Below are 21,262 nucleotides of genomic sequence, written 5' to 3' on the forward strand. Positions count from 1 at the left end.
CTTGCCTGTGTAAAACCCCTCTCTAACAGGATTGAGTTAAAAAAGTATGAATAGATTTCAAAGAGTTTGGGGGTTTGGATTTTTTTTGTTACTTACCTGTAGCACATATAAGTAAAGCAAGCAGTCACCCAGCATTGGGAGGGAAATAAATTTAAACATTAGGAAAAACTTTTCAGTAACAGGTGAGGACCATGACAGAAATTACATACATTTTAGTGAAGAAAAGGAATGTGTCCACAAATACCTGCCCTAAGAAAGAATAGCCAAGCAATGAAGTTTTGATGTAAACCTTCTTACATATTGCCTTGTAAACTATTTCCTAATTCTCACACACTAGGGTGTTCACAATATTGTGGAGTTAGAAATTACGCTGAGGTATCCGTGTTCCCATGAAGGCCTGATGAGTGATTAACATTTAAAGTTCTGGGATATGGCATCAGAGCACCAGGTACAACAGCTAACGGGGAACATAGGAACAATTGTTTGCTATGCAGTGCCACAGCACCTGTGCATGAGAAAATACGGGTTAACGAGATTCTTCCATCATCCAGGATCATCCTCCACATCTTTGTTGTTATATAAACCAAACACATAGACCAACCTTTATTGTACTGTAAAACCGCGATTGACGGAAGAATCACAGACCAGCTGGGCGTCTCTGGAGGGCATGGGGCCATCTTGGATGAGGTTTCTCAAGATCTTGTCTCGTCACATTATCCCCAAAGACAGGGAAGCCGCGGCCGGGGGCCAGCCTGTTCCCCTGCTCGGTTACCCTCCCCTTGACGTTGGTACTAACGACCACTGTAACCCGTTGCTATTTCACAGCTCTTCGGTTCGACGGCGCCCGTGGAGGCTGGACAGCTGCTGCCCGCCGGCTTCGCGCGGATCTCCCCGGTGTACGGGGCCTCCCCCCACCCGTTACACCGCCTGGGCGACCTGACCGCCGCCGCCTCTCCGGGGCGTTCACAAGCCCGCCCCCGCCCTCCCTCTGACCGAGGGACGGTGATTTCGCCGGATGCCGCATTAAACTATTACCCCACATTCCCGCCCGATCTGTTAATGGCTCCGTATCTCTGCAGGATCACCCGCGCCTCCCCTAACGCCATGATCTGATTACAACCGATACCATGAGGGCAGCCCTTGACCCCTCGCAGCGCCACACCGGCCCTTCCCCACCGCCGCCACCGGCCGCGGGCGGGCGGCGCTGGGGCCTACGTGAGGCGCGCGCGCGCGCCCCCGCCCCGTGACGCCGGTTGCTACAGAGACGGGCGGCGCTCCGACCACAGCCGCCTCCGTTCGCCGTCCGCGGCCATGGCGGCGGAGGAGGAGGAGGGCGATGTGGAGTGGGTGGTGGACACCATCGCCGGGTTCCTGCGGGGGCCCGCCTGGTCCATCCCCATCCTGGAATTCATGGAGCAGAAGTGCGAGGGTGAGCGGCGGGGCCGGGCAGGGCCGGGGTGGGGGTCCGGTGCGCGTCCCCCAAACCTACCCCAGCTCCTTTTGCCCCTCTGGGGGGGAGCCTGTCCCCCCTCCCGGGGCGGCTGCGCATGCGTGGCCGCCGCGCTGGGGCGGGCCGCTGCCCTCAGGCGGCGCTGGGGGTTGCGCTGCCCCTCAGCCCACCGCCGCCCGGCCGCGGGTCGGGACGGGGCTGCGGCCTCAGCGCCGGCACGTGCGGAGCGCGACGGTCTGCAGGGCGCCAGGAGGCCCCCGGGGTGGGGGGACACGCCAGGCCCCGCCACCTCCGCGGCCCTGGCCCCTCACCGAGGCGGTCAGGGCTCCCCCTGTGCGGCAGCGGGACCGACCCCCGTAGTTTTGTGCGGGCAACGAGCGTTCGGCACAGCAGGCCGGTGTTGGTGACGGTCCCCGCAGGCGCCGTTCGAGAGCGATCGCCGTTGAAGGCTCCTTAGGCTTCGCGTAGCCATGGTCTGCGCTTTCCCAGCGTTTTTAGGGAGAGGGTACCTCGCCCTCGGAAAGTCGGTCTCCCCTGAGCAAGCCATTTGTCAGGATGTGGCAATTTGCATTCATTAGCTCATACAGGGGATTATGGCATGAGCTTACAGCGTGACACCCAAGCGAGTTCTTCGTTCTGCTGCACGTAATACCCTGACGCCGCTAGAAAGCAGTTAGGAGGCCTTTAATAGTTCTCCATAGCTAGGTGTTTTTCCTTAGGAAGCTGGACAGTACAATTAAAATTGCTGTCTGGTCAGCGGGATAGAAGAGTGGAAGGCCAAAGTTAAATTTCAGCAATGTTGTGAACATTGGCAGTTAAGAGATGAGAAACCCTAAGTTAGTACTTCTTAAAAAATTACAGCACAAAAAAGTTCATGGTTATTTGTTCTTGTAGGTGGTCCTGTGCATGCATTTAGCCTGGAAGCAACTCTCGTTAAAGTTCCTTTTCTTCCTCAAGAAAGAGCTGAGGGAATCATGGAATAATTTGGCAAACAGCCTGGGTAAACTGGAAGTATAGGCAGTGAGAGGGGAGAGTGGAATAGACCTGTAGCTCAGTGTGAAGGTGCCTGCGGAGACCTGTATAGCTCTGTGTGTAGTGAGGAAAGGATGAAAAAAGACTACAGCAGTAGAGATTGGGCTAAATTAGTTCTGCTACTGACAGATTTTCTGCTGCTAAAGAACACCTAGATCCTTATGGTAGCAAAATAATTACAATTTGGGCAAGTCTGAAAGTATTGCCTAAGTCCTTGAGAAAAAAAGGAAGCTTTCTTTTGTGATTACTGGGGGGGGCAGGGAGCGGGGAGCATGTTTGAGAACATGATGGCCCATGATCCGACCCAGCTTGCAGACATTCACGTAAGAAGTATTAAAGCATGTTGCTGTAGACTAATTTAGGATAACTTTCTATGGGCACTATGAATAAAATCTGTTTCTTTAGTATCACCTAACAGGATTTAGGATTTATTAATAATTCACCTGTAAAATACTGAAGCCATGAAACTAAGGCTTCCAAATACATTTTATTTCTAGGGACTAACATCAAGCTCAAAGTAAAATGGTTCTTACTATTAAAGTATTCTACCTGCTTGCTCTTGCTCCTTCCTCCCCTCCATACTGCTGTGGGCTCCAGAACATCTTCTGTAATGGTTGGCCTGAGTGGGGCCAGCCGTGTCTTTTCTTATGCAGTCATTCTCCTTAGGGTTCATTAAGATTTTTTATTTCATACATGGTGAAACAGAAACACCTCTGATTCAGATCACAGCTTCTAAACAAGTTGCTTCTTGGTTATCCTGAGAAGCACGTACACCTTTCCCTAGCATACTGGAAACTGAGAAGGGTAATGCTGCTAGACTCTTTCCAGCTAGGAAGCAGCCGAGAAATCGAGACTAGATGTTTTCTCTTGGGCAGTCTGCCTAAACTTGAGGTCGGTCAAGCATTTTGATTATCATGCAAAGGGTCTAGGTTTAGGAATCGGGGGAATTGATTATCTCTCTCTGGAGCAATGATCTCCCTTTAGAAGGTTGAGGGGAATTTACTGGCAGTAAGAAGATTTATGGAACCTCTGTAAATTTCCATGTAGTGTGAGGCAGGCTTATATAATGGTTGCTTCCTGCCTGTTTATTCTGCGTAAGAAATTGGAGGAACAAAGTAGAGAAATCGCTTGTAGTAAGTGATCTTCCAGGGTATCATTTGTGCTACGGAGTGCTGTTGGACAACTCTCAGAAGCTATTGAGAAAAAAGAAAAGGCTAAAGAAGTGTTACTGCAACGCTAGGGTTGCTAAGAAGCACAGCTAAAGAAATTTGAAATTTTAGTTGCAGATATTGGTGCTATTTGCTTTTTCTTTCTATAAATGGTCTGTGCCGATTCCATTGCTGTTTTTTTAACTGAGATACCTTGTCAGGACAGAACTGTTTTCGTTCTCAAAACATTCAGTCTTTGGACCGAACAAGCACATTAGCTACTTTTTGATTAACCTTCAATAGTTTGTGATTCCTCAAAAATAGAATTTGAGTTTTGGTAATTGGTATGCAAGGCATTTATTTTGGAACTGTGGTTACTTAGGCAAAGTCCTTGCACTTCAACTTATAAACAGTCCTAATGGTTTTCTGTCTGTTGATAATTGTTTGCTTTCTCTTTCTCCCTCTTTCTGGAGATTTGGTTACGTTCTCATGGCATGGTTAATTTCCTTTTATGTGTCTGTGAAACTGAAGTTAAATCCGTGTGTATGTATTTAAGAGAGAGGGCTTTTCAGTTTTATTCAGATGTTCCAAGGTATTGAAACATCATTTAGACATAGATAAGCTTGATAATAGTTCTGAACACCAGAAGATAAAGACAAGGTACGAAAGGAATAAACAGATCTTGTTGCTTGTGACTCCCTTCCCTCCCAGCACAGAGCCGTTTCACCAGCCAGTGAGGACTGGGGGAGAAAGAGAGGTGTTCCCTCAGGTTTGCTTACCGGCTCTTGTCTGCGAGGTCAAATGAGTCAGTGGCTCAGTCTAGCAGGGAGAACTCAAACTTGACTTAACCCTTATCCCCTTTGAGGGGTCCGAGCAAAGATTTTTCAATTTTAATAGGAAAATTATGTGTTTCTCCCAGGATATCTGTGTCCCCAGGCTTATCTTGATACTGTGGTTCTTCAGGTCTTTGTTCCTGTCTGGCAACCAAAGACTCTGTGCCAAAATCTTAAGGAAAATAATGACTACATGATTTAGGAACCCTGACCTAAGAAAATCCAAGGTCTCTGTTCAAAATACACCTTAATGCCACTTAGAGAAGATGCTGACTGCAGCTTGCTTTACTTGGCACTCAACTTCATCCCCTTTTGTTCAGAGCCTGAGAACAGAGCAGTTTGTGCAGGCTTTCCACTCTGCTTTCCATGTTGTCCTGCAGCTGTGGAAGGAGGAGGAGGAGGAGGAGAGGACTTGGAAGCATCCCCTTGGCAGTGCGAGGCTAGCTGTTGGCATGGACGCTGACTGAGGCGTGACATCCATGTGTCGCCCCTCCTTCAGGTGCCCAGGGCAAGAAGGAACAGTAGGAAGGGAATGGAGAAACAAAGACAAAGGTTGGGGTCTGCCAGAGCTGTAAGGGGGATCCCCCAGAGGGGAGGAGATGCAGAAGACAACAGAAGCAGTTAAGTGTCTTCATCCTCTTGGGTTTGGTAATATGGTGGTTGCCATAGGAGCTGAATTTTTTTAGAGTAGGATTTATAGTACTTTTTCTACCATTTGAAATTATTCCTAGATATTTTTAAAGCTTACTTTTTTTTTTTTAAAAAAAAAAATCTCTTCATAAAAAAAAAATCCCTGGTGCAAAAATGAAACAAAAGCAAATGTTAATTTTCCAGATTATGTAATTTAAAAAGCAAGTTTCCCTTGCTTATTTAGAGGGCCTGAGCTGTTTGATTAGATTTCTATCATTGCATTGCTCTAGGTTGTTAGAAAGTGATGCAAGTGCTGTCTGTTTTAGGAACAGCCATCTTGCATCACACCTTATCAAGGTTTAGAGTGACATTGCCTCAGGGCTGTCAGAGCTGGGAAAGGATGCTTTCTAAAAGTCACTCTAAATTTGTGTGAAAGTTACACTAATTCTATGTGCATCAGTACCACCTTCCATCAGAGATGTCATATGTATATGAAGAATAATTACACTCATTCACCAATTTAAGCAGCATCCCCATTCTTCAAATGACTTCAAAGCACGCGCATGGGAAGTGGCTTGTCCAACATATAGGGGCTAATCTGAAGGGGATTGAAGAAGTCTTATTGCTAAGCCTCTGCTTTAATTGCTAGGTTTTACATTACTTCTGTTCATTGTTGACATGAAAAAAATGTAAATTAAAAAACCCCAAACCCTAGTATTCAGTTTCTCTTATGTTATGCTTCTTCCATCTATTCTGCAGTATAGAGATCATTAGCTTGATATCTCCAGTCGAGAGTTCTTAATACGAACTTCTATGAATATGATTAATATGGCCTGTACTATACAGATGCCCATCTTGTCTAAATCAGGATAGATACAATTAAAAAATAATTTACCTGCAGCAGATGTCCTATTTGGGTTATCTGTTTTTATGCAGACAGGGTCGCGTTTTCCTGAATCACATTGGCTTCTTGCTAAATCAATGGTATTTTAAAATTTTGGTTTAAGTCATGTATTCATCCTTCACGTAAATACATGGAGAGAGAGAGAGAAATTTCCTGCTTTATGTATGTCATCTGCCATCTTAGAACAACCTTACACAAATTCATATAGTAGTTTTTATATTAAATCTTACTTTTTAATGTACCTATCTGCTAAATCCTCAACTTGCTTATAAATCAGCTTCTATTATGAAGATACGTTTTCCTGGTATTACATGATGAAATTTAGTTACATTAAATTACCAAAAGTACATGCTTAGCCTGCATGCGTGGAACAATACATTATTATTATCAATCATGGCCTGTATTTTCATACAATTAAATGTATTACCTTGTAAAGGTTAATCTTTAAGCAATAAGTTAATTTGCAGTGTGTATACTAACTCCAAAATACGTGTGTGTGTTTTGGTTTGGTGTTCCCCACAGTTTTTGATGATGAAGAAGAAAGCAAGTTGTCTTATACAGAAATTTATCAGGAGTATCAAGCTCTGGTGAGCATTATTCACTATTTCTGGTAGATTTGTAAGACATATAATTCAAAATATTAAAATACTATTTAGGTGAACTTCTAATTGCGTTATCTTTGTTATTTATAATTTTCTAATATTGCCTGTTATAAGTGTTATTTAGCAATCCTTTGAGTCATAGTTGTCATGTGCAGTTTTATGCTTAAACACCAGACAGGTAGAAAAGAAGCTTTAACACACAGTCACATTTCTTATGCTGTGTTACATATTTTTCATAAAAATTAATATATCCGCTAGCTAAAATTCCGTACTTACAAGCTTGATAATGTTCATACTTTCTGTCAGTGACGAACAGTACGATGTCTGAGAATATGTAGTACTTGTATTTTGTTCAATAATGAGTCTGGTAAATATTTTGAATTAACTTTAAATTATCAGAAAAAACTACAGGAGATTTTTGGAGCATGCTTAAAATACCTATAAATCAATGCACGCAGATTTCTAAAATATTTTTTTTTTGTAACAAGGCTTGCTAATACTTGATGTTATTTCAGTAAAGCGTTTGACACTGTTTCCCACAGCATCCTCGCAGCTAAACTGAGGAAGTGTGGTCTAGATGATTGGGTGGTGAGGTGGATTGTGAACTGGTTGAAGGAAAAAAGTCAGAGTTGTTGTCAATGGGACAGAGTCTAGTTGGAGGCCTGTATCTCAGGAGTCGGTACTGAGACCAGCACTATTCAATATATTCATCAATGACCTGGATGAGGGAATAGGGTGCTGACAATAAACTGTCAGCAAGTTTGCTGATGACACAAAACTGGGAGGAGTGGCTCACACGCCAGAAGGCTGAGCTGCCATTCAGCGAGACCTGGACAGGCTGGAGAGCTGGGCAGGGAGAAATTCAATGAAATACAACAAGGGCAAGTGTAGAGTCTCGCATCTGGGAAAGAACAACCCCATGCACCAGCATAGGTTGGGGACTGAGCTGTTGGAGAGTAGCGCTGGGGAAAGGGACCTGGGGGTCCTGTTGGACAGCAGGATGACCATGAGCCAGCAACGTGCCCTCGTGGCCAAGAAGGCCAATGGCATCCTGGGGTGTATCAGGAGGCGCCAAGAAGGCCAATGGCATCCTGAGCTGATCAGAAGTGGTGGTGTCAGTAGGTCAAGAGAGGTTCTCCTCCCCCTCTGCTCTGCCCTGGTGAGACCCCATCTGGAATAGTGTGTCCAGTTCTGGGCCCCTCAGTTCAAGAAGGACAGGGAACTGCTTGAAAGAGTCCAGTGCAGAGCCACAAAGGTGATTAAGGGGGTGGAGCATCTCCCTTACGATGAAAGGCTGAGGGAGCTGGGTCTCTTTAGCTTGGAGGAGACTGAGGGGTGACCTCATCAGTGTTTATAAATACATAAAGGGCAAGTGTCAGGAGGATGGAGCCGGCCTCTTCTCGGTGATGGCCAATGACAGGACAAGGGGCAATGGGTGCAAGCTGGAGCACAGGAGGTTCACCATTAACAGAAGGAAAAACTTTTTCACTGTGAGGGTGACAGAGCACTGGGACAGGCTGCCCAGAGAGGTTGTGGAGTCTCCTTCTCTGGAGACGTTCAAAACCCGCCTGGAGGCATTCCTGTGTGACCTGCTCTAGGTGGTCCTGCTCTGGTAGGGGGGTCGGACTAGCTGATCTTTCGAGGTGCCTTCCAACCCCTAACATTCTGTGATTCTGTGAATAAATACAGACTGACATCCATTTTTGCTCTGACCCTGAAGGGTTTCAGGCACACAGACTGTCAAAAGACTTTTACCTACAAGGCAAAAAATGATGAGGAATACTAGCCAGGAGTCTGGGGAAAAGGTAGAGAAGTGAGATTCTTGGAAATTGGAGAAGCTAAATTAGGAAGTATTAAATTTAGCAATGAAAATGCTTATTTTGAACAGTTCATGAAAGGAAATAAAGCCTGACATATCAGAAAAATCAGTTATACTATTGCAATGATTTTCCTTTGAGTTTAAAAAATGCAATGTTAGCAGAAAAGAATATACAATTATGAAAAAAAATCATAGGATTCTTAGGGAAAACCCTCTTAGAAAGTAAGGCTTATACTTTCTTATAGGTTGAAAAATTATTAGAAGACTATCTTAAAGAAGTTGGAATTAATGAAGAGAAATTTCAAGAAGCTTTTTCATCTCCTCTTGCAAAGACACACACTTCACAGGTATTTTCCTTTGCTAAAGAATGTGTAGATTCAATTTTTAGCTTTATATTTTCACTAACACAGCAGGGTGGAGATGAAACTTTGAAAAGTTTTCCTGTAAAAACTGTAATTTTTCTAAAATGTAATGTGTTTGTTTGCATTATGAACTTTGACCAGAAAAATACGCATCTTGAAAATAATGACAAATACCTGTGTGGTGTCAGACACCTTTTGAGGTTCATCTTCTATGCTTCATGTTTTCTGAAACAAACCTCTAAGCTTAGGGTGTTTCTGCCATCTTTATTTGCATATTTGTCAGCTTTATGTTAGTCCTCAGTCTGTTTACAGGAGCAGACAAAGATGAAAACAATAGACATATTCCATAATATAAAAGATGTTTTCATCTGATTTTATAATCAGCCATTAAAATCTGTAAGACAAACATTGGCCTTGAGAAGACAAGGCGTGGTTAGGCAGCCCTTCAGCTGCTCAAAGATGCCTTTCAGAATTGTCTCAGGTATGTTGGGCAGAGGAGTGGGAGCTTCTGCTGCCAGTGTAAATTGGGCTTTGTTGATGTTTCTCCTCCTAGACATGTGACAAGCTTCTTCAGAGCGCACATTCCTCACTCAAGCTTACAAATTTGTTCAAGAAGTGAGACGAATTGCAGTTATACAGTTACACTGGGAAATCCTCCTGGTTTTGTGATAGTATTATTGTAGACATGTTGATCTAAAGACATTAACAATCCAATTCTTTTCTGGCCTACTAGCTCATGTATGGCTGGAAAAATAGACATGCTCCACAGAATTTAAATCTTAACATAATTTCAAGCAGACTGAGATGGTTATGATTTCTCTAGTGTTTTTAATTTTGTGCGTGTCTTCCCTCCCACAGGCCATCTTGCAAACAGTGTTGGCAGCAGAAGATTTTAGACTATTTCGAAAAATGATGGTACAGAAAAATATTGAAATGCAATTGCAAGCGATTAGAATCATTAAAGAAAGAAATGGTAAGAAGTGGTAAATGTGGGATTTCACTTCGTCTTTTTAGTGTTCTCTCGATGACTATGTAATCCATTCGTAAATGAGTCTAAAATACTAGTTGGAAAACATTCAGTTGATTTTACTGGAACTAGGATTTCAATACTTAGTCCTTGGCTTGTATTCTCAGTGACAGCTGTCTGTATTCCTTTTTATCAGATTTTTCCAGTTCTGTTTTTCTGTAAAACTTGACTTAGCTTTTTTGTTAAAAGAATTTTGGTGATAATTTTGAGTGTTAAAACAATTACATCAGTTCATCAACAATGACAATATTGATAGTTTGAATTGTGCTATTTGCACAGCAACAGCGCTGTACTATCTGCTGTGCTTACTTTGCAGTTCACATTGCAAATAATTTACCCCCAACTCTGCTGCTGTGTTGGTGTTCCTGAACAGATTGTTGCCTACCCACTCCTTTCTTCCGTGTCTTTAGTTTTACCATTTTGTTTTTTCTTCTTATTGCATGCATGTTTTTTCAGAGAATGATTTTTAAATTTCAAGTTTAATATAATAGCTAAATTTGGAAATGGTTCAGATAGCCATGGCTGAATGGCTGTCTATAGGAAAAGCCATATAATGGTCGATGAAGAGTATGGCTTGTGCTTTACCCTTAGATGTCAAAACTTTCATAGTTCAGAAACCTTTGCCTTTTTGCTACTAGCAACTTGATGTCTGGGATCTAGAATCTTTTTGATAACAGTCACAGAGAAGAAGAATTAGGTGGTATTGGTGTGGGTTTTTTTGGTTTTGTTTTTGTTTTCTTTCTTCTGTCTGCCTGAAGAATGATGCCAAATGGAGTACAAAAAATTTTCTTTAGAGAAGTGCATAAGTGTTGCCATGTGTGTGGGTTTTTTTTTTTTTAAATAGGTGTGTTGCCTGACTGTTTGACAGAGGGTTCTGATGTATTCAGTGAAATTGAACAAGAAGAAATGAAAATACTGAGGGAGGTTCTAAGGTAAAAAATTAATCAGTCCTACTTCATATGTTATTTTAAAATAAAAAATGAAAGTAAGTAGGGCCTAACTCTTCCAGCCTTTTCCAGGAAACTGTCTTCACCTTTCAGATGACATGAATGTTCTTTCAAAATCCTACCTAAGAGAAAATGAATTGTGCTATACAGTGGGTGTGATCAGGCATATTTAAAGACTGAGAGATAACTGCTCCGCCATGATGAACTGTTTTGGTGATGCATGAAATGATGTGCAACTTTAAGGCCCCATCATTTCCATTCTCCCCTGAATGTCGAGGTATACCTAAAGCTAGACCTGTGTTAGATGTCTCTGGGCAATAGGAACGCACTAGCTGTAATCCATTTGGGGAACACCCTAAACATTAAAGCCTTAGAAAAGCAAATTCTGCTTTTTGCAGTAGGCTTTATTCCTTTCTACAGCTTCCTTGTTTATGTTCAATGACTGTTGCTACAATCTCAGATATGCGAGGGTTGATATGACTTCTGTAGATTCTCCTCCACTCCCAGTTCACATGGATGTAAACATAAATGCAGATTAATCCATTCAGGTTATATTAAACTATGCTGTTTTCCCTCTGTATTCTGGAAATACTTCCCTCCCTGTCTTTAAACCAGCAAACGAAACATGGGATAGACAAGTCCTGGAAATGCTTACATGATTATTTTTGCATAGGGAACGATAGACTGAGGATGGTGGGTTCTGTATGTCTATCATAATTATTTATTTCTATTAAGAGTGTGTTTTCATTTAAGTTAGGGAATTATTTTGGACACTAACAAATTCACATTATCCTGTAATTGTTTTGATAGTCATCAAATATTTAAGCAGTGCTAAATTTACCTAAAATCACTAATACTAAAGGTGTCTTGAGTATTTACGTGTATTTTGTGTTATAGGAAATCGAAGGAAGAATATGAAATAGAGCAAGAAAGGAAAAGGACTGAAGAAGTGAGTATCTTACCTTTCCAGATGAGTTACGCTGATGATTAAGAAATACTCTGATATTCCTGTCCTGCATGTCAACTGTATCACTTTAAGGCAATATGTACCATCCTAAGCAAATACAAGGTCTGTCAGGAAGGCCTTACCGACACTTCTTTTTGAAAGGTCTGCTCTGTTGTTTACGTCTTTCTTGATGACACGAGTGCTGTACATGATACCATTAACCATCAGTCATTTGGTGGAGCTCATACGATAAGCATATTCCCTCTCCAGTATCTGAATTCTAAGTACTGGCAACAGATGTCAACCTTTCAGATCCAAAGAACATCTGAATTACTAATATTGTCAAGATCAAAGAGACTTCAAAGTATAAGCTTCTTAAAGATTACAGCATTCATAATCCTTCAGGAATTTTAAGGATCACTTCATAGAGAGTATAGTTATTCATTAAGTCTTCACAATACTGCCAGAACCTAATCACCAGGAAACAGAAATCCTCTCCAAATTAGACCATCACTTGGTCTCCATCAGAGTAAACCATGTAGAAAGGTAACTGAATGTAAACGGAGACTGGCTAAATTGCCAATCATTCAGCAACTGAGAAACAAATTGAAATCAACTACAGTGGAAACAGGGCAATAAACCTCCCCTTCACTGAGAGAAAGTATAAAAATAGCTGGAATTGCAGGCTGTTTCAAAAGAGAGCAGAATTGCTCTTCTATTCTTTTCTGTCATTAGGAAATTAAGCATACTGAATTTGAAAAGAGAAAGCACTGGTTCTTCAGCCTGAGCTGACAAAGGAAACTGCCTGGAGACCAAATGTAGCTACTACAGAGGTCGACACTTTATTTCCAATCCTGCTCCTGAATTTGAACCTATGATAGGTGCAGATGATAGCTGTGCTGTTAAATGCAAGTCCAGAACAGTTGGGGTATTTACCAAATTAAACCTCTCTCTCAGTGCCTGACACTGTAGCGAAGTGGTGACAAACCTCTTCTTTCCCATATTACAATGACAGATTCCAGGAGGTGAGTCACCTGTTCTACTGGATTTCTTACAAAACAACCCAGAAACTCAAGCTTTGGCTCATTTTAAGAATTCAAGTTGTATTAAGATGCAGGCTTATCCAAATATTTATAGACCAGTCAATGATATCACTATTCTTGGTAAATAAGACAGATTACAGAGGCCCCAGTCAAGTTCACCTGGACAGAGAAGGTGGTCGTTATTGTTCAATAATATGTTTTTGTTAGAGAATGTTTTAATACAAAATAATTTAATATTTTGATGAATGCTAGGGGGTTCTGACATGAATTAGATGGTTAAGAAACAGCTAGACATTTTCTGGGCAAATCCTGGCTGGCTTTACTATTTTGAGAGGTGGGCTGTGTCGTCAAGGCTTCCCAGACAAGTGCAGAAGTGAAACAGTAGCATCAGAGGTTATAAACAATAGCGTCAGAGATTATCCAGACCTGTTGTTTCCATTCAGCTGATTACTTCTCCTTTTCTGTGGTAACTTTGGTGTATGTCCCCAGTTCTCTTAGTGTATTGTATTTTTCTGGTGGTCAGAGATCTGCTTGAAAGTCATAGGCAAAGTGTGCCAAAACCCACCCCTATGTTACTTAGGTGTAGCTGGGAAACAAAATATGAATTTACCCAATATTCTAAATTCTGGTGATTCTGATTTTTGATTATGGAAGAGGTTTTGAACTAAAATAAAAAATGCTGACTTCTGACTATAAGCCAGTAAGAACCTTCCTATTAGTAAAACAAAATAAGTAGTTTGCTTTTGTTCCCTTTGAGAATGCAGCATGTAGTGTAAACAACACAATTTCAACTGCAAGTTCTTTTGGGACCTTTCTTTGTGTTGACAGTTTAATGCCTGCAGTACAGTGTCCTGAAATGTAATGCTTGGTTTTGTTTGTTTGTGTTTTAATTTAAGGCACGTGATAAACGTAAATCGCAAGATGTTACCTACAATTTGCCAGGAGATTCGAGAGAAGCTGTAAAAGTTAAGGAGTCCACTGAGGGAGCTGATGATTCTGCAGAAACTCCAAAATTTCCATTTGGTAATTTTACGGGAAAGTGCAATGCTGAGTGTGCAATACTATTTTCAAATCATTGAAGAGTCCATTCATAAAGATTTTAAGAACTTGGCTGGCTAAGGCTGCAAGTAAACCATCCTAGCATGGAAGTTAGACCTGCTTTGAGTAGCGTACTTGCACAAGGTGGCCTGCAGAAATGCCTTCCAACATGAGCTGTTTTACTGTTCAGTGACGTGATAGGTCCTCTCCAATTGGAGGAGAAATACAGGAATCCAACAGCGGTTGTCATCTTTGGATTTACTGTGCTTATGCTGCCATTAGTGTTATGAGCAGTGTGTTCCCTGTAAGTAACTATGAATCATTTACTTAGAAAGTTATGCTTTCTCTCCCTGTGTGTGGCCATTACAGATTTAATCTATAATTGTACAATGTTTCTTGATGGCAATCAAATATTTCTGAAGGAACCAACCTTAAACTGTTAAGATTAATTCAGTCTGAATTGTCCGAGCACCAAACTGAATCCTTTTGCCTTTGGTTCAGATTTTCCTTATTAATTTTAATCTTTTCAATTTTACATTTTTGTTTTTGAGTGGGATTGTGGCATTTACCAACTGACAATACCAAGGAGAGCTCTTTTAAGTAGTCTTGAACTTTACCCAAGTTATGTAGTGAAAATTGTTTGAATTGTTTCTTAGATGATTATTTACTGGAGAGCATGACCAAACCAGTGTTTTTACAATGAGGAGAAAGTAAGGTACCACTGGTTGTGATGGAGGTGCTTTTGGTATGTTTGTGCTGCAGCTAAAACACAAGGGTGCTGACCCATTCAGGAAAGCAGGAAAATTCTTAGGTGGTAAGCAGTGTATATGTGTGTTTCTGTATATGTGTGCATCCCCCCCCACACACACACGTGTATAGGTATGTATGTATGTACACACACACCTATCTATGTATATAGGTATACATAGGTGATCTTCAAAAACAGGTCACATCTCAGTGGGATTTGCACTCTTATGAGTTTGTGAAAAATTTGTAACGTAATATTCTAAGGTCACTTCCAAGAAAATAATTCCAACTTTGGGAAATAAGTCTGCACTGTCTTTAGTTATATTTTTCCTGTATCTCCTACTTGTCTTTGTATGCATTCATACTGGAAGTTTTCATATCACAGACACTTGAGCTGGATGCTTTTAGCCTTGGTAGTACCTTTGGGGCATACTTGCTCCTTGCTTTTTCATTTGATGGCCATTAACAGATGAAGTGGTTGTAGGACCCTATGTTCTTTGAACTTTCCCACTAGGAAACCTGAAAAGAATAAATGGTGTCACTGACCTTTTAAACATCTTCTCCTTGCCCCCGCCCCCCCTTTTATCCCTTCTGTCCTTCTGCTGAGGTTTTGTTACATTTATTTGAATTCTTCTCTCCCTTCCATCCTTGGAAGCATGGAGAAGGCCTGCAGGTATACTTGCATTCTTCTCTTCTCCCAGCCTGCTTTTACTCCTCTTACTTTTGCGTAGTACCACCTGGCAATGGCACCAATAAGCTATGTCTGTCCTGGAGTGGCTGTTTTCCTGGTTCAGGAGGAAGGCACATTCCTAGCAAATGTTCTGTCTGCAGGACTTAATCCTGTGCTTGAGACAGGAGATCTTGGAGCTCAGGAGTCAGCCCTTCTCGGCACTGAGTGCAGCTCTTCTGTGCTGTCCAAGTGCCTGCTTAGCTGGTGCTGAGTGTTCCCATGCTTTTTAAATGCCAAAGGAGACAGGTCTACAAAAACTTTAGCTCCTTGGAAGTAATCTTTGTCCTTGTAGAACTGGCATCTTGTGGCAGCACAGCTGTCCAAAGAGGCTACTGAGAAAGCTTATCACAGTTTATCCTCTGGTGTCTCCTTTTAGAAAAGTGTTTTTGCGTAGCGGTGGCAAAAATCAAGTAGAATCTGTACTGGGAATGCTCTTCTTCTAGACCCCTTTCTCACACAGAATCGAAGACCAGCCTCCACACCAGTCTGTTGTTTCCTGCTTCCAAAACACGGGCTCCCAGCTAAAGTGTCATCTTGGATAATGGGATCGTATTCTCTGCTTCTCTTCCTTGCTCCTGGTGCCAGATACAACTCCAGGAACGTGAACAGCAAGAACCTTTCACTAATGGTTCCTGCCCCTCTAGGGTGGCAGAAGAGCTGCTCTTCTCTCACCCCTGTCAGTCCCTGACCCTTGCAGCCCACCAGACCTGTGCTTAGGTCCTGGCTCCATGGTCTCACTCGTAGGGTTGTGTTAACGAGGAACAGAACAGCTCGCCTTTCTTGACCCACACCTAGGGATTATCAGCTGCCTTGGCAACACAGCCCTTGCACAAACCAGTTCTCATAGTCTACAGTCTGCCATACGTATCTCTTCCTTCAGATACAGCATTTTTATTATCTTTTGCTATTTTCCCTTCACCTTGAGACCCAGGATTTCAGTTTGTGGACCCCTTAAAGTTTTCCACTTTATAATGAATTTAGATTTAATGGTAGTTGTCTTAATTTTCTTAACTTCACTTTGGTGAGCCCCTTACAAATAGTTTACAGATTAGAGTGTGCAAAACCATTCCTCCTGTACTGTGCGCATCCAACTTGTTGCAGTACGATCAGAAGGGTCAATTTCATAGTAAAGGTTACGCTCAACACCTTGGACCTTTCCAGCATTCTTGGAGAACCCTTCCCGGGTAACTGCAAGGCAGCTGCTTCAAAAGCGGCACTGGTGTTTGCACCGAGCCGTGTGCATCACGTGGATAAGAGGGACACAGCATCTGCTGGAGTGGTCCTGGGTGCTTGTATTTGAGAAGATTCTGAAGTAATTGTCCATGTGGAAAAGGGTGTTCCTTAGTCACCCACAGTGTGAATGTACATATAGACAAGTTCTCAAAGGAAAAAAACGTTACGTACCAAAAAAACTTTGAGATGCGTTGTCTATTTGTATGTTCACTGTCCACCCTCCTTCCCTTCTCTTCTCAGTGTCTTTTCAGGTTCGTGGGTTAAGGGACATTGAGGGTCCTATGATCACATCTGCAGGTACTGCTAAGACACAAACATATCCAGCTTGAGTGTTTGCGATATGGACAGCAACAGTGTAAATTTGCATACACACACCACATTTCAAAGGACTGCTTTCTGGTAAGTAGCTTTCCTTAATCATCATGTTGGTTATGGCGCAGGTATTTGGCATGCAGCATGTATCTTTGAGGCTTTTTTTTCCTCTACTTTTTAATCAGGCAACTATAGCGTGAGGATTTTTTCCTAGCAACTTTAATTCTGACCTCTCACAGAACCTCTGAGAACTTTTAGCCATCACAAAAAGACCTTCCTTGGAGCATCAAGACTTCCAGCAGACGTATTTCAGTGAAAAGCAAATTCTTCAACTTGAACTTTGTTTTACATTTCTGTCCTGGTTTTTGTTTTCTGTACTTTGAATAACATTTCCTCTCCTTTGCTTTCCTCCCTGCCTTTTCACAATTACATGTCTTGTAATTATCTGTACCAAAGGAAGCAGCAATGTTGAAGAGCTAAATGGCTATTACTTGCTCTAACTTAAAGAAGCAATTGAGCAGTGTTCTCCCTGCACTAGGTTCCGTGGACCTAGCTTTGCCATCTGTCTGGTAAAGACCAAGGAGAGTACTTGTACCTTAATCCTCATGCAAGTTATTTCTCAGCATTATAGCAAAAATCCATGGTCCGGCACTGTAGAATTATCATCAGCTACATTCAGTTACTTGTATCAACTCAGATATTATAGATAGACTCAAACTGACTGAACACTGTAAAATTTGTATTTCACTACCTGTATTCTTGCATCTATATGGGTATGTTCAGGCATCTTTTAAGCAGTCAAAAGCCTCTTCATTTTTCGTAAAAGTGTAATAGGAGCAGCAACTTACCTTACTCACGAGTAGTTGTAGGTCAAGTCTAGAGAAATTGCAGTAAAATTCTGCAAACATACCCTGCTCTTCAGTCCGGCGACTGGAGAGGCTCTGACTCCAACGACAGTAACCACAATGCCGTCTTAGACACCATGCAGTCCAGCGGGATGCAAGGCAAAGCTAACCTCCGCGCCTGCAGGGATACGAAAGGCACAGCTGGAATCAGTACGGGGTTACTTTTCTTTGTCAGCACAGGCAGCGTTTGTCCAAGGAAAAAAAGCAAGAGGTGAACAGGCATCGTGCAGGACTGTTGTCATCTTGCACAGGGCGAGGGACTTGACAGGAAGACGCCAGCAGCTGCCTGAGCCTGGTTTGCGCCGTGGCTGCCCAGAGCTCCCCTGGCACCCGGCCAGGGCTCTGCGCCCTGCCAGGGGTGGCAACGTGGTGGGTTCCGGCCGTATCCTCATGCGGGGCAAGGTTAGCTCTGAAGAGGAGTAACTGAGCCCTGCCAGTGTAACACTTGGCGCCTGGTGAGCTTCGCTCCCCCCTCTCCCGTACAAGTTCACTTAAATACGGTATTTGCGGATTCTTTGCTCCGAAGCTGAAAGTGGAACCAGTGCACTTGTACTGAGGGCTGGTGAATGTGCACCTTGTAAGCTGCTGCTGGCTGGCTCGGCTTGCCAAGACAGAAACGGAAAGTACAATCCCAATGTGAACTGACTGCTGGAACACCGAATATGAAATTACATTCCAAGCATTTGACAATTTATAATTCATTCCAGTAGAGGTGCTTCCGATGTAAAGCATTGTTTAATTGCTTTCATAGTGCGAATCCAGTATCTATGTTTTTGGGAAGTTTTATTAATAAAAAGCAGAGAAACGTAATTATTATCTTTTTTTTTTTTAAGTTTTCAGTTTCAGCAGAAGAAACATCTGGATAGTGGAAGAAACACAGATTTATTTTTTTTTTTAATTTGATGTATTTTTTTCTAATTGTTTTCTCTGTAAAATTGCCATTTAGAGGCATCTCGGAAATCTGCGAGGGAAGACTTAAAGCCAGTACGCCCGTTGCAAAAAGGAACAGAAAGCTTACCTCAGACGTCTTGTACCAAAGGGAAAGAAGACACTAAGAAGCAGACAGCTGGGAAAAGTTCAGAAAATGCTGCGCAGAAAGCTGGGATGAAAGGACCTGTGAGTTAAAACAAACAAACAAGAAAAAACCCACCAAACATAGAACTAAAATGCAAAGAGACAGGATTGCAATTAGAATATATCTTTAAGACAGTATTACATTTAAATATGTATCTTCTGTTACTGTAACCAGGTTGATTTTTTTCAAGCAAGCATGCAAACACTGTGTTATGGTATTCACTACTTGCATAAAGTTCAGATCATCATTCTGGTTTTCGAATAGAATTCAGCATTCAGCCTTTTGTCCCGTGATAATTTCTTAGTAGACAGCTCTGGCTTGAAACTTCAACTTGGAATTTTTTTTTTTTTTAGCTAGTAATTTTGGAGGCAAATATCATGTAAATGCTTTTATCTCACATAAGATGTGTACCAAAAATTAATTTCAAAATGATAAATTTTCCAGAATTTATCAGAAGTTGAAAAACAGCAGCTGAAGCAACGAGAGGACTACCTAAAGAAAAAACGAGACATGCTGATGGCTACAAAGAAAGAGTCAAGAAATAACGTGCTGTTACCAGCAGACACTGACCAGAAAGAAGAGGAGTCGTCTCCTAAAGAGGTGAAGGATTCAGACATTTTAATCATCCTGAGCACTTACAAAATGCACAGATGATTTCGCTGAAGATGTAAATGTTGCTGCTGAATGTTGTAGCAGGATAAAAAACCCCAAGAGGTGAAAGTGGAGAGGAAGTATTTTCAAGTCACTGTTTCTGCAGAAGCTTACAGGCTAGAAGTTATAGTGCATCAGTTAGCATTATGTTGCTTCAGCATCATCAGATCCTTATAATTAATTCAAGTTTATGAACGGCTAAAATGCTGGTTTTTTCCTAATCTGTGACCTGCTGATTTGGATCCCTTAAATCTCTGGGATTTTTTTTTTTCCCAGGTGAAATGGGAAAAATATTTTTCTTTACAAAGTCTTATTTTACAGAGGTAACAAATTTGCTCTGTTCTTTTGAGTTTTTTTGCCTGTTTCAAATGAAAAAAACCCTTGATTTCTATCCACCAACCACGACATGCTGATGGTACCTTTTAGGACAAGGCATTTTGAAGGGTGGATGCTGCTGTCATCTAGCCAGTTGCCTCCAACAGCAACCCATGTCTGCAGGAGGGCTGGAAGTGTAGGACAGAACAGGAGGGTGCCCTGTTGGGCAGGTGCAGGTGGCAGCTAGCCCCTTCCTCAAGGCCGCTTTTTTTCTGAAGGCTGTTCTCTGTTTCGAAGCGTTACCTAGAGAATTAACCGAGACAGTCCTTGCCTTAAAGCAAATGCTAAAATCACAAAAATCCTTTCACTATGGGGATGATAGAAAATCTAGTTTGGGGAAAAAGGAGTAAATCCTGTCGGGGAAAGAAAGTGCAGACATAAAAAAAACCCGGTCAGAATCCCATAACAGGATAAATCCCTACCAATATAGGGGTCTTTTTCAGGAAAAAAAACCCAAACAACTAATTTTATACTGTTGATTGGGGAATTTCCAGTACAACCAAGCAGCACCAGTTGAATTTGAGGTTAGTCCTTTCAGAAAGGTTGGTACAATGCAGTGGAAAAGGCGGCAGATTGATGTAGAGAGCTGGCCATCCACAGCCTGGGATCCACTGCTCAAGAAATGGAATAATAATGTATTTTAATCATTCTGGAGAGCAGGCAAGTTTGAAGGGCGGCTGCCACAGCCCCAGGCCTGCAAGTGCTGTCACTTGGCTGCTCCTTATTAGAGAAACTCTGCGGCAGCTCCCTGGTCGGGCTCACGCGTTCGGTAGCAAGTCAGGGCACCTGCCAGGAACGCCAGGCAGCTCATTGCCATGTTTTTTTCGCTTTGTTTTTAGGAAATGTCAGAAGAGAAACAAAGGTTACTACAGAAAAGGAAAATGCTTGCAGAAAAACTAAAAGAAGAGGTTATTAATAAGCGGTAATTTTAAGAAGCTCATTGCAGACCCCAAGAACACAAGTATGTTTTTAGAATAAATCATATAATCGATAATTGAATGGATTTGTTTTCCAGTATTACACATAGTTTTAGAGAATTTTCAGACAAACAACTTACTGCTTTATATATATATACATATATATACACACACACAAATACACTAAACCCACTGATTTTCCAGAATGCTGGAAACTCATTGACTTTCACTGCACTACGCTCAGCAGCGAGGCCGTTTAAGATCGCTGCACCATAGATTTTCTAAACTACTGGCCTTGCCCCTTGGTACTGTATAGACCAAAAGCAGATGCTGAGATTGTTAAAATCATTCCTATGCGAACAGTTCTGAATGAGTTAGAATTTTTAACTTTTTTATTTTTAAAATTATAGAACTTTATTCCTTTTATTAGAGTATTTTAAACAAAATACTACTTTTCAGCTGTGCAATGTTATAAAGTCTAATTTTGCAAGGAAGTGCAACTATGACCATGTTATGTTCGAGAAACAGATAATGCA

The 21,262-nt window shown here is 41.9% G+C and overlaps 1 protein-coding gene across 2 annotated transcripts; it reads left to right on the forward strand.

Moving 5' to 3' along the window:
* The first annotated feature begins 1,311 nt into the window (after positions 1-1,311).
* Positions 1,312-20,735, forward strand: CFAP36 (cilia and flagella associated protein 36). 2 transcript variants are annotated; one of them, XM_086460787.1, is made up of 11 exons: positions 1,312-1,429; positions 6,520-6,584; positions 7,260-7,274; positions 8,664-8,765; positions 9,639-9,753; positions 10,652-10,739; positions 11,652-11,703; positions 13,640-13,766; positions 18,655-18,824; positions 19,228-19,383; positions 20,649-20,735. In XM_086460787.1, exons 1-11 carry the CDS (start codon positions 1,312-1,314, stop codon positions 20,733-20,735), a joined length of 1,095 nt encoding a protein of 364 aa, XP_086316913.1. The 2 variants fall into 2 exon arrangements, with proteins under 2 accessions (XP_086316913.1, XP_086316912.1); XM_086460786.1 differs by lacking the exon at positions 7,260-7,274.
* The last annotated feature ends 527 nt before the right edge of the window (positions 20,736-21,262 follow it).

The sequence above is a fragment of the Leptosomus discolor genome, chromosome 2 (assembly GCF_034619465.1).
Source record: "Leptosomus discolor isolate bLepDis1 chromosome 2, bLepDis1.hap2, whole genome shotgun sequence".
Lineage (NCBI taxonomy): Eukaryota > Metazoa > Chordata > Aves > Leptosomiformes > Leptosomidae > Leptosomus > Leptosomus discolor.